Raw genomic sequence first — 13411 nt, 5'->3', positions numbered from 1 at the left:
GGATCCCTCCTCCTGCAGCAGCACGGAGTGACACAGCACAGCACAAAGGGTCCCTACCAGCATCCAGCAGCACCCACCCCTCTCGCTGGCGTCGTCCACCAGGATGATCTCGGCGAGCAGGCGGCGCGGCGAGCGGGCGAGCACGCTGTGCACGGTGCGTAGCAGGGTGCTCCAGGCCTCGTTGTGGAACACGATGACCACGCTGGTGTTCGGGAGCTCATCGGGGTACACCTTTGTCTTGCACCTGGCCAAAAGGGGAGGGAAAAAAAAATGAGAGAAAATAAAAGAGGTTAATCCCGAAGAGCCCTCGTGAGTTCTACCAACACGAAGGCCTGAGGGAATTGGCACCAGATCTGACTGCAGAGAGTATGGTGTTAACAGAAACCATACATTCATACACGTGTACATGAACACAAACACATGCACACACAGAGCTACGCAATGGTCCTGACATCATTTTGAAGGAGACCACTCAAGTCTGCTGGTCACCACCCCACCTCTGCAACTGCAGCAATCTTATTACATCTAGACATCAATTATGATTTAGATTCAGAGTTCATATAGAAAAAGTTCATTACTTGTTATCAGGGTCTGTTGTGATAGAATGAGGGGAAACTGCTTCAAGCTAAAAAAGGGCAGATTTAGGTCAGATATCAGGAAAAAGTATTTTACAGCACTGGAACAGGTTGCCCAGGGATATGGTGGATGCCCCATTCCTGGATACTTGCAAAATGAGGCTGGATCAGGCCCCGGGCAACCTGACCTAGCTGTGGAGTCCTTGTTCACTGCAGTGGAGTTGGACAGGACACAAAGGGGCAGGGATTTCCTTGCTCACAGCTTGATGCTAACTTTGATCACAGAACCTCCTGAGTTGGAAGGGACCCATGAGATGTGAAGCCCTCCTTCTCTGACAGCCCTGGCTCCATTCAGAGTGACAGGCCTTGCTGATTCATCCCCCCCTTAGCATCCCAGACACTTCCAGGCTGGAATAATCCCTCTGGGGGAGGATTATTCAGTTTACGAATGACTTCATCGTGCTGCTTGGCCACGTATAGCTTCTTGGGTACATCAAGCGATGAACTGGGAGTTGTTGATACCTGGTCCGCTCATCAGAGACTAAGTTAACTCTATTCACTTTGCTTAATTTGGGTCATTAGATTTCAGTAGAAAATGTAAGTGCATGTACTTTGTCTATATTATGGTATTAAATCCATATTTCAAGAGATTATGACAGTGCTCAGCTCACCCAGAAGAGCATTCAGTCTACTCCGGGTGGCAAACTGGGCCCCATGCTGACATCCACACCACAGTACACAGTCATCAAAATCAGAAAGGTGCTCCCAGAGCAGCAGTTCTTTCTACAAGAAACTCAACTTTCTTCATCTTTCTGGGAGTTTCTGGGTACACACCTGCACAAGTGGAGAGCTGGTTGTGAAAAGGGGAGGCTGAGAGCAAGGCATCACCTAACACTGCGAACAAAAGGAAAACTGGAGGTCAACTGTATTTGTGCATAAGCTATGACTAAGGTTTTTGTACCCTTTCTGAGCTCAAGGGATAGATATAGCTCATGTTGCATTATGTTTTATTTCTTACACAATATTCACAGACACATGGAATGGTTGGGTTGGAAGGGACCTCAAAGACCATACAATCAAGGAATGGTTGGGTTGGAAGGACCTCAAAAGATCACAGCACAGACACAAAGTCATTAGTCCTTGCTCATTGATGAATGTAACAGAGGTGATTCCTGCACTGGCTGCTGGGATTACCTCAGTCCACAAGCACACATCCCATGGTGAGACCATTCACTACTTGAATTCAGTAACTCCATAAGCTCACTGACCTGTTGGCTACCTAACACTTGCAAGCTGCTCACACATCTCCCACTGAGGCAATGCACTGCTCCCCGGGTCCTATGCCAGTATCCAGCTCTAGAAGCTAAACAAGACGTGCCAGTCCTGCTACAACCATGCAGTGGATGTTTAACCTCCACTCTCAGCACTGCTTACCTGGAGGTGTTCATAAACATGTGGAAAATAAAACCTTCCACTTTCCCTCACTGCAGTCACCACACTGACTCACACCACACTTTTTCTTCTTCAGGAACACACAGCTTGTTGAAGGAGAGATAAAAGGAAGCCATCCACTGCTCACACAGCCATCAGACATGAGGAGCACTGCTCTGCCACCCTGACACTCCTTACAATACACACTGATTGTTAACACAGACTGATGCTGGCAAGACTCCCCCAACAACACTGGCTTTCCTTCTGCGCTCATCAGATGTTACTTTATGAATACACATGAAGTAAATACAGCTGTTTAAATGCAGGAAAAAACACATTTTCCAAGATCAGTAACGTGGAAACAGTGAGACTATTTACCATCCTCCCCGTTGGCTGTGTGCAAATTACACAAACATGAAGGGCTGCTCTGTGATTTTTCCCTTCCAGAATTATATTGAGGCTCTCAGGAAAGAGATATCAAGACAGAAAATGCATGGTACAACTTTATGAGTGGGAGAAAAGCCTGTTGGAGCAGATTCCTAGAACAGCAGACCTGGTTTAGGCCTGAGCTGTCACCTCTCCCCCTGCAAACCACAGCTGTGCAGGAGATGCAGGAGGAACGAGGCAGTGCCACCTGCTCCATCCTGCTGCAGCACTTCAGTTCACACCCATCTGAACTCTGCTTCAATAAATTCACTCGAGTTGCACCCGCCCGTTTTAAAACTGAAATTTATGCAAATGAAAGGTAAAAAGAAAATAATTGAAAAGAAATTTATTTCACTTAGAGTGCCAGGACTGCAGCCATGCTGACTCGCTGGATTTTATCGTATCAATACGTTCCAGCGACGATCAATTTTTATATCCAGCAGATGAAGGATGTGAAGATGCATGAAAATTGTTTCCTGGCTTTTTCATTATGGAGTACAAGCAGGTTTGCATTTGGTAGGAGTAGCCCTTCACTCATCCCTCCAGCTAGCAGTGTTCACAAAGCTTCAGGTATAGCCCTGAATATCAAACATTCCTCAGGGCCTTTCTACCCCCAAACTCCGCTTGCAGACTTTAAAAATCACTTGCAAAGTTGTTTAGTAAATGCTCATAGTTATCTTCATGTTTGAGGAAGGCTGCAGTAACACAACACAGTGTTATTAAAAGCAAAGAGCCCCTGGTCAGCAGCGCAGATCCACCACCCTGAGCCTCCCAGCACACAGCTCAAGGGATTTTCACCTTAACTCAAAGCATCAGTGCTCCCACAAACCTGAACACAATAGCAGTTATTGTCCGGCGTGCAGCTTAATTCAGGACAGACCTGTAATGGAGCTCACAACTCATTAGACAAGGCTTTTCCAGACTGCTTTTCATCATTAGTTTTGCTCCATTTCCAGCACTACTCACTGAATCTTCTACAGCTCGTGTTCACTAGGCTAACCTCAACCTTCCACTGTTTAAACTTACTCATCAAAATATTTTAGCAAGTGTTAACTTTGGATCTCCAAATCTCTTGCTCACACCTGCAGTACAGGAAACAAGACACAAGCAAATCCCTCCCACCGACCTCTGCATCCATCCCAAATTGCCTGCAATGGACACACCCTGATGGTAATGCTCTGTATAAGGGGAATTCTCTCTTCCTGCCTCCAGCAGCATCAAAGCACAGGAATGAGCAGGGTGGGACAGATGCCCACTGAGATGTGGCTGAATATCTCACCTGCCCTTACCAGAAGAGTATGGCCCCATTATGGCCAGATGCCCACTGGGATGGGGCTGCAGTTCTGGTTGCATTTAGTATGGGATGTCTGCTGCTCTGGTCCTACAGCAACCCCTTTTATGGACATAACTGATGGCACCGAAAGCAATGCTGTTACATCATGAAGCAGTTATTAAGGAAGCATATGCTCCACGGAGGCAGAAGGAAGCCAGGACAGCCATCCCCACGCAGCCAAGAGGCAGCACATGGGGCATGGCCCTGCTCCTGTCCACCACCGAGCATCAGGACCTGGCCAGCAGCCACAGGCACTTAGCCAAGCCCAGCATACCTTCCCTTCTCTCCAGCAGCACTTCTACTCCTTCAGTACAGAGAAGTTTCCTCAATTTCCAGAGGAACAACAGTAAGCCACTTGGATTTAACCCTGCTGCACTAACACAGCCCTGCTGAGCACTCACACTTTCTCCTCCTCCTGCACGTGGGTGCTTTGCTGCTGGTGCCTGACCTGAACTGCCTCCCCTTGTGCCTGTGTTCTGTCACACAGAGCAGGCTTCACTTGGCACACATGTACATCCTTATCTCTGCATTGCTCACTCTCTGTCAAATAACTGACTGTCATCATGACAAAGTAATTGGAGGAGAGGCATTTTCCACTAAGCTATAGCAGTGCAAAGCCAAACAAAGCAAAGCTTTGCTCTTGACTGGGGCTCTAAGAACAGCCCAAAGCCCACCTGTGAGATGCAGCTCCAGCAGCTTGAGCACGCTTGGAAGAGCTCTGAAATCAGAGTAATTTGCTCTTCCTTAGCAGAGTTAAAATGGAGGATGAACAAACACCAAAAATCCCACTAAGGCTCCTTGCTAAGGCACAGGGTTAGAGGCACTGAAGGACTTCTGCAGGCAGCGATGGCTGCTCCTGCTTCAGCCAGAGTTAATTCCCTGCTCTGAGCACACAGAGCCATAGAACAGCAAAGGCTTTGGACTGGAAGAAGGCAGCACAAAACCACAGCACTGTGCTCAAGCCAGAGCCACAGTTCCGAAAAATGCAAGGCTAAGCAAGATGATAATGAAAGCACTGCTTCTGCTTCTCACTTTTTGTACCATGCTCTAAGAGCCCTTCTAGACATGCAATGTCCATGAGATACCGGTACTCACTCACATCTACCACTGAGAAACACCAGATTCAAGTTCCAGCAGTTCACACTGCCACCAGGGGCTCAGACAAACCCAGTCACCCAGCACCAAGTGACCATGGGATCTGCACTGCAATAAGTGCCAGAGCAGCAGCTGAGCACCTTCAGTCCCAAGGAAGCATGCTCACTGCTCATCATGACTATTTCCTCCTATTTAATAAGAGATTCTCTTGCCTTCATCAGAAGTCAAGTGGCACTGATGGGGTGAGCCCCTTAATACTCCCAGGTATCTATAAGCTGTGGGCAACAAGGCCACAACAAGGATAACGTGCAGAAGGGTTTCTGACAGCACACAGATTACTCATGCAGGTATTCCTACAGCTCACAGCCCTGCACAGGCATCCTATGCAGCACCTGCAACACCGTGGTTACTGATAAAGGGCACAAACAAATCCTGTGCACCCAGGACTGCTGCTTTTATAAAGGGTTCTGAAGAGCAGAAAAATAAAAAGCAACCTATTCTTTCAGAAAAGATTGAAGACTGATTTCTTCTCGCTAGAGAAAACACTCAGAAACAAAACTAAACATTTTCCATGTTGAATTCAATTGTTTGTAAAGCTCTATCAACACCCACTTCAAATTAGACCTGACATTGACCCTCAGGCTGGCCACGAGCAACACAACTCAGGCTGAGATTCCTTGGTGCACTGAATGGGTGCAGTGGGAAGTGAGAGACACAGAGGTCACCAGCACCCAGCAGCAGAGCAAGTCCTGCCTCAAAACTCCCTAACACTGAAAGAAAAGTTTGCATTTAAAACACACAAGGTCTGGTCGGTGTCAGCCACCCAGCACATCTGGAGCACGCCTCCAGCAATACAAGCAGGTCTTGCTGTCACACACTGAATGCATTAGCCATAAAACTGTACTCTTCTCTAAGAGCTAAGTGTTATAGATCGGCATTCAGAACAATGCAATCCTCCTTAAGAACAGAACACGTAATGAAAGCATCTGTCAGAAGAAGAAAACACAAAGAGGCTTTTTTTTTTTGAAATCCCAAAATCCTTTTTGTCATTCCAATGCAGATAGAGTACGAAAGTTTTTCTCATAAAAGAGATGCACGCAGGCAATTTGTCTCAGCACTAGATAGCTCACCTCCCTTAGATCGAACACAGTCATTCACCAAGGTGAACACTTACTCATTATTCCTTTTCTTTTCAACTATCACTCTCAGGGAGAGGACTGAGCTTTTGAAGCAGACCAAACAGCCCCTTATTCCATCCTTACTGCACGGGGATGTGCAGGCAACAAGGACCAAAGAAGCAGTAAGCAGCAAAGCCTTCCTGGTGCTTTCAATGCACATAGTGCACCCATCCTGGCAATAACATCAGGTGTTGCTTTATGGAAATTGAGCAGCAGCAGATTACAAATGGTCACTCACTGGAGAAGCATCAGTCCCAGAATTACACAATCACAGAACTGTAGGGGTTGGAAGAGACCTCCAGAGATCAGTCGTGCTGCTTGTGAATTAGGTCTGGTTTTTAAGGAGCACTTCTATTCTTAAAAGACACTTACAAATAAAACCCAAGGAGGAAGGGAGAAGCATTTATTTGATTTTAAATTTAATGGGAACCTAAAGAATTTGAAGGAAATCATACTGAGATTTCAGCTATGTGACAATTCAGCTTAAAAAGCAGAACTAACAGTACAGTGCAGACACCCTGGTAACTTGTCTACATTTAGACCCACCCACGTTTTTCTACACTTGCATTTCTCACAAACTGCAGCAACTATAGCACTAGGATGCAAAATCATCCTCAAAACATTGCGCTGTAAAGTGAGGGGAAACATTTGGGGGTTTCTGAGATATACAGCTCTGCTCACAGTTCTCCTACACCTGCAAACACTCAGGGGCACCAACCCATTGCTGAACCCACCTCGAGGAACCCTGAGAGCAGGCAGGACCTCCTGCCCCAGCACACAGAACTGTTGTAAGGCAGAGCTGGGAGATGGAGAGGAGCAGCACAGCTGGTGCATGCCCAGCTGCAAGCACAGGACCTGAGGACAGATGAGCTATTCACAGGCTCATTCACCAGCTCAGACAACTGCTGCTGCATAGAACCTCCGATCTTTCCATTCCCATCACACTGAAAACACATCAGTGCCTTCAGCAGCTAGGTTTGTGCATACTGCTGTTAGCACGTCTAGTCGAAAGGAGGTATGGTGTGCATGTCAGCAACTCAGCAACAGGCATCAGTATTCAGTGCTGCAGCCTGTAACTGCACCAAATGGCTTTGGTTTAAGTGACTGCTCAGCCAGGCAGGCAGAACTGCCCCAAAAGATGGGAGTTATACAGAGAGGTCACACCTTCAAGCATCCCTCCAGGAACAGGAGAATCCCAGAAGGTGGGAAGCCAGCAGCAGTCGCTCAACAGGATGTCAGCACTGATGTGCAAACACACAGCTATCAGTTTCTGTGGCTGAAGGAGAAGAGGACAAAAAAAAAAAAAGAAATCAAACTGAAAAAGATAAAATTCAATTGGAACTAGGTTTCTAAAAATATACAGGTAGAGAAAACTCCCTCCATCCGAGAAGTTCCTGCCAGCAGCGTGCAAGTTCAGGCAGTCCTCCACGCATACACTGAAGCACTCTCAGGACAACACCCCTCTGTGCAGTAGCTTCCCATTAAATGGGGGGGCAGGGGGGAGGAAGGGGGCTTCACTGCCTATACCACCTGCCAGCAGCTCTCCTCGTGACCCTCTCCCATTGTCTCACGTGTGACACTACATGCCCCTCTGCCCAGACTGCAGAGCTGGATCTCTTGTTCAAGTCCATAACTTGTTATTTGACCCAACAGCATCCCTGTGTAAATGATGGCAAACAAACACAACCATGCACTGCAAACACACAGGTGAACAGACAGCCACTAGAGGCTCAGAAAAAAATCCATTAGAAGCAATGCAACCCTTGGTGAAACAGCAGGCCACTACACAGCCCCAAAGTCACCTCACAAACCTCAAGCATCACTTGGAAGTAAGAGCTAGAAATTATCAGATTTAAATGAATGAACAGGTTTCAAAGCCTTCAGATCTGAGGAAGTACAGAGTATTCTAAGAAAGGTCCTTTATTATCCCAGAAAAGCCTATGGGTAGAACCCAAAAGCAGTCACATCCCATAGGACAACTCCTGGCACTGCTGGTGTTGCACCCAGAGCACAGCAATGCAGATTTACCCACAGTCAGAGCCCCATTTACCTGCAGCAGCACTCACCCATCCAGCCTCACATCTGGCAAGGTCCTGTTCAGAGCGATCAGGTCACTGGCCATAAGGTTAAACTGGTTGATTTTAAACAGCTCTTTCATCTTCTCCTGGTCATCTTTAGGGATGAGCACTGCCTTCCCCATCTCACCAGGTCCTTCTTGGTTCCGGGAAATGACAGCTGCAACACAAGACAGCAAGAGGACAACTTTTAACACGGGGGTGTCCGCTCTGCTCTGTGCCAATAGGGATCCACAAGGGATGTTTATGCAATGCATAACATGAACACAGCATACTTGGAGCTAATGGCTGGCAATTAAACTCCGTTCTACCATCTATCTGGGGAGGGACGATGAGACTCTGCAGACTGCAATTTGAAGAGCCGGTCCTTCGAGCTGCAAATCCTGGCTATGGAAACAAATTCTGCCTCTTTTTGGTTGGAGAAGGCTGAGAGCTGAACCCTTCCCCTGGCAGTCCTGCAGGAGCAGCTCCCTGCTTCCCAAGGGCCTATACTTGAGGACGGTGCAGCTGGGAGCAGGCAGCCACGCTAAGGCATTGCTGAGGCAGTAAGACAACATCCCAGAACGAGTAGATTTTCCACTGAAGTACTCTGGGTTTAGCAGAAAACATCGTAGGGACAGTTTTCTTCTGTAGAAATCAGAAGCTTTCCATTAAAGCAAATGGGCATGAAAAAAATACATGTCAGTGTATTATTAGAACAGTCATCATTGTGACAGGAATTTTGCTGCCTCTCTGAGCAAACCAACAGAACTGTATCTCCTGAAATTGTGTAGGGTACCACCAGGCTATGGGCTCCAAAGAGAAATGCTGTGACCAAGGATGCAGCAGGAATCGCTGCCAGTTCACCAGCAACACCAGTGCACAGACAGTGCCCTGCAGCAGCACCTCACATTCATCTGAGCCTGAAAACTTCTGCTAACTCTTCCCAACAGCAGCAGTTATTCACATGCCCTCCTGTAGAAGTGAGTTTTCATTAAAAGGATCTATGTGCTTCTGCTGTTGGCTAAGGCTCATCGAGATAAAGCTCGACAGCAAGAGCACTGTGAAGCTTTATCACACAATTCCCTGATCAGCCCTCCCACATGTGCTAAAAAGAGGGGACAGGCAGCAAGTGCATGCTGCTGACCATGAACTACTCCGCCTGCAGCAGTGCGTGAGCTGAAACTCACAGTAGCCCACTTCTTATGGAGCTTCTCTTGTCCCTCAACACGATGCCTAAATGTTTCTATGATAAACTGAATCAAAATACTGTATTATGATAGAAATCTTCAATACAAATAAAAAATTATGATATTCCCTTTCACAGAATGAATGCCAGTCTCTCATTAGCAGCTTTTTGCCAGCTCCACAAACACAAGCGGTTCGTACGTACCGGTGACACCCATAATCACAGCCAGTGAGTCCACAAATGATGGATTAAACCTCAGTAAACATCAAAGCTCATTACACATCCCTCCTGTATGCTAGTTTCAGGAGATGATAGCAAGTCCAAAACAAATTCATTTTTAGGCCTTTCAATACTCAAGGAAATGCTTTGCTGCCAGTGGAGGCTGAGGAAACCGAAATGCTTCAGATCCACAGAGACCGTCTGCAGCATGGTGAAGCTAAACTAGTTCTGTAATTTTGTCCTTTCTTTAACATAAGTTCCCTACAGTCACTGCTCAGATTTGGGCACTAACATCAGAAATCCCTTCTGCTTGCAGCCTTGCCGCATGCTGGGGCAGCACGGACTGACCTGACACAAGGGCAACTCTGAGATGCACACATGGGCCCGGTACCGAGTAGGAGGAAGGTATGTTCATATAAATATGCAGTTATGAATTTATTCATACATATGTATGTAATACACAGGTGTACACATACATCTTAAATGATAAATAAGAGAAGGATGGCTGAATGGATGGTGCTGCCACGTTAACCCACCAACTGCTGCCAGGTGCACTCCTCATGCCTTCCTTTCTGCAAAGACTGCAATGAGCTCTGTGTCCTCCAACACCAACAATACAGCAACAATACCAACGAGAACAGCCCCCACACAAGGGCTTACCAGAAACACTGAGGTTTTTGGTGGAGTACAGAATATAAAGTGTAAAATTCGAGATAAGGACAAATAAAGCTGACCTCAATAGATTTCAAAGCATTCCGTTTATTCAGTGATTCACTAAGGGCTCTGCACCAGGACCATGGCTCAAAGACATGGCAACACTCGGGAGATATAAGAACGCATCAGCCATGCATTTTCTCCAAATATTTCTTTTCACATTCCTTGGCTGAAGCCCCTGTGCCTCTGTTTTCAGCAGCAGCGCCAGTGTAACGATGCTGCTTTGCAGACAGATGGGCAGTGGGGTCCCTGTACACCCACCCTCTGGTCCCAGCACAGCCCAGTCTGGAGGAGAACAACCGGCCCACAGCATGGGCTGCAGGGGCTGTAAGGCCAACCCAAACTATTCTGTCATTCCGTGATTGTTCAAATATTCTTAATCAGTTGGAACTGCTAAAGAGAAAGCTGGAAATAGCACTGTTACTTACCCACCGCAGCTGTGATCCCACCTTTGGGTTTCCTGAGAGCAGCAGACAGATGGGGGCTTCAAAATGAGCAGGGTGCTGCAGGGGCAGACTTCAGCCCCAATCTGCAGCTGCCAGAAATGTGCAGTTTGTACAGAAAAATTCCCAGCTTTGTAAGAAACTGAGGGAACGCTGGCATTATAGTTTGGAAAGTTAAAAATAAGTAGGTGAGGATAAAAATCGATCCTAGTATAGCGATAGGGAAGAAAGTAGCTTAAGGGGTGTAAGCCACACGCAACTGCCATCTGCCCAGTCTGCTGAGTGTTCACAGATATCTCAAAAGCAGAATGGATAGAAGATGTGAACTGGTTAAGAACACCCTAGTAAACAACAGTTTGTCTCTGCTCACGCTGGAAATGTTGAGAGAACGTAAATTCATTTTTCAGAGAAGAAAGGCTAGGGATGGCAGGGAGCCATCAGGTCCCAGCCTGCTCCACCCAGAGCCCAGTGCCCAGGACCACGTGCAGCTGGCTGCTGGGGATCTCCAACGAGGCAGGCAATTTTGACTGGAGATGCAATTGGAGGGATAAATAAATAAAATCTGTGGTAACTGAAGTGTGACCTGAGACACAGGCAGTCCTGCACGATGCAGTTCCTATCGTATTTTACAACAGTACTGATACGAGGCACAAAATCAAACAGGTCATTCACTTTACAGCATCTTCTAAGACGAGAGAGCCACAGATCCAAAAGAAAAACAGTTGCTCACCTATAATAAAAGCATCAAAATTCATTGCAGCTTCTGCCACAGACACATTTCTCAGCATTCCCACTATAGACGTTGCCTAGAGATGCACCAGACCACACTGCAGCTGTCAGCCCCGAGGCAAAACTCAGGTGAGGCATGGGCAGTGAGAGCAAAGCGAACACCGGGTTTAAGCAGCGTGCAGAACGAAAGAATCATACCTCAATTTCCAGAACGAGCTCCTAAACATTTTTGCTTCATCAACACTTCTCTGTCTGGGTTTGCTGATCTAAACCGTGGTGCCTGCTTTGAACGCAGTCTTATTTTTAATGACTGGTTGATGGCTGCTAATTGCCAAAGGATGGAGCACAGGAAGTACCTCACCTCTGTGTCACCAGGTACTGCAACTCACGAGTAACAACCAGGAAAAAGGGAAGACTTCACTTTTCCCAGACACAGTAGGGCACAGGCCTAGCAAGTTAGGCCTTACTAACATCATAATTACATCAACGAGTTCTAGACTTCTCTGTGTATCTGAGAAAATAATTAAGTTATAAATAACAAAACAAATATCTCTGGTTCTTCACAGTATGGTCTGTGACTTCATCTAACTGACAGCCTTACAGTAAAGAAAGCACCAGCAAGTGCTAATGCTGTGGCCAGGGTCATACACAGGGCTTAACTGCTCCCAGCAAGAGGTGATGTGGTAGTGCACCAGGACCCAATCAGCTTGTTAATTGCTCCCAGCAAGAGGTGACATGCTAGAGTACCAGGACCTGATCAGCAGCACCTGGAGACTGAAAACAACCGTGAGCCAGAAGTCTCATCTCTAATTACAGACAAAGAGAAAAGAAACTGGTCTGCAGCTGCGTTAACAACCTTTAAAAAAATAAGACTTGTAGGCATTAAATTCTGCAAGCATTTCTTTCATTTGCATCACATTTTTCATGTCTTTCTCACAACAGAAAAAACTGCCCACGAGTGAAGAAAGGACCTCACGACCGTTACCATGATGGTAATGTATCCCACTGCTGCTTTACTTGACCAGTAACTTCTCACCTATGTATACAGCCTATGCAGTGACAAGTCAAACAGTGCCAATAGCTCACATCTTAAGATGCACAGAAAAAAGAAGAAACCTAACATAAACAGTCTGAGCTAGAGAGTTTCCCAACAGGCAGAAAACTTACACTTGCACCTGAACAGGAGCACAAGCTGGCTTTCCAGACCCAGAGCAGCCTTCACTCTACCTCCTTTACAACCTGCAACAGTTTTCACTCTTGTTAATGAGGAAACACTGAGTGCACACCCACATGTTCTGCTCCATTCTGCAGTGCTGAGCAGCAATGTGGTATCCACCTGCAGACACGGCCAATGGCTCTTCACACACACACACCCCTAATCACTCTTCTAAGAAACTGCACCCTCCATGCACAAGCATTAATTAAAGTACTCTGCACATTTTCAATTGCTGAAATAGATGAAGGGGAGCCAAAGGCACTGTCTGGATAGGCAAGTTGATAGCACGTATCTAAGACACTGGTGCTGATCAACACAGAGCGGTATCTTTGATTAAGAGCTAACCACAGTAAGATGTACTTCTTGGGCACTGCCTTTTCACTTGGAGTGATGATACAAGAGGAAAAAAAAATTGCATAAAATGATATAAAAACTAATCTGCCATTAACAATGCACACTAACAATGGACTTCTGTCCATCTTAAAAGTCTCTCTATGGTTTACATTGAAAGCTTCATTTCCTGAAAGATATTCCTGGAGGAAAATACAGAGCAGATCCAAAGCAGAGCTACAAACATAGGGTGGTTTTTCATTTAAAGACAAGCACTGGGAAAGGAAGCTATAGAAAAATTGGCTCCAATTAAATGAAGGCACTACCTGAGCTAATGTCTTCCAGCCTGTGCCTTGTTCCAATGGAAAACCAGAACTGTAAAATGGAAGGAGAAAAACAAATAGCTTCCATACAATTAAATTATGCCACTTTTCTCCTGTCAGTTTCCCAGCTGAACCACATGAATTTTTTAGAAGAAT

At 46.4% G+C, this 13411-nt stretch overlaps 1 protein-coding gene across 1 annotated transcript in view; it reads right to left on the bottom strand.

Annotated features, from left to right (window-relative positions):
* The window catches only part of GALNT13 (polypeptide N-acetylgalactosaminyltransferase 13), a 64031-nt gene that overhangs the window by 36411 nt on the left and 14209 nt on the right, over positions 1-13411 (bottom strand). Inside the window, exons 3-4 of the mRNA XM_065750869.1 lie at positions 8105-8273; positions 78-244 (exon numbers count right to left, since the gene is read on the bottom strand). Of these exons, the coding sequence (XP_065606941.1) occupies positions 78-244; positions 8105-8273 (336 nt within the window). The remainder of the gene's footprint in view (positions 1-77; positions 245-8104; positions 8274-13411) is intronic.

Source organism: Cyrtonyx montezumae, unplaced genomic scaffold (genome assembly GCF_038088225.1).
Source record: "Cyrtonyx montezumae isolate F1298 unplaced genomic scaffold, pur_monq_1.0 scaffold_7, whole genome shotgun sequence".
NCBI lineage: Eukaryota > Metazoa > Chordata > Aves > Galliformes > Odontophoridae > Cyrtonyx > Cyrtonyx montezumae.
Note: the sequence above shows the minus strand (reverse complement) of the source record. Positions and strands in the feature narration are given on the sequence as shown.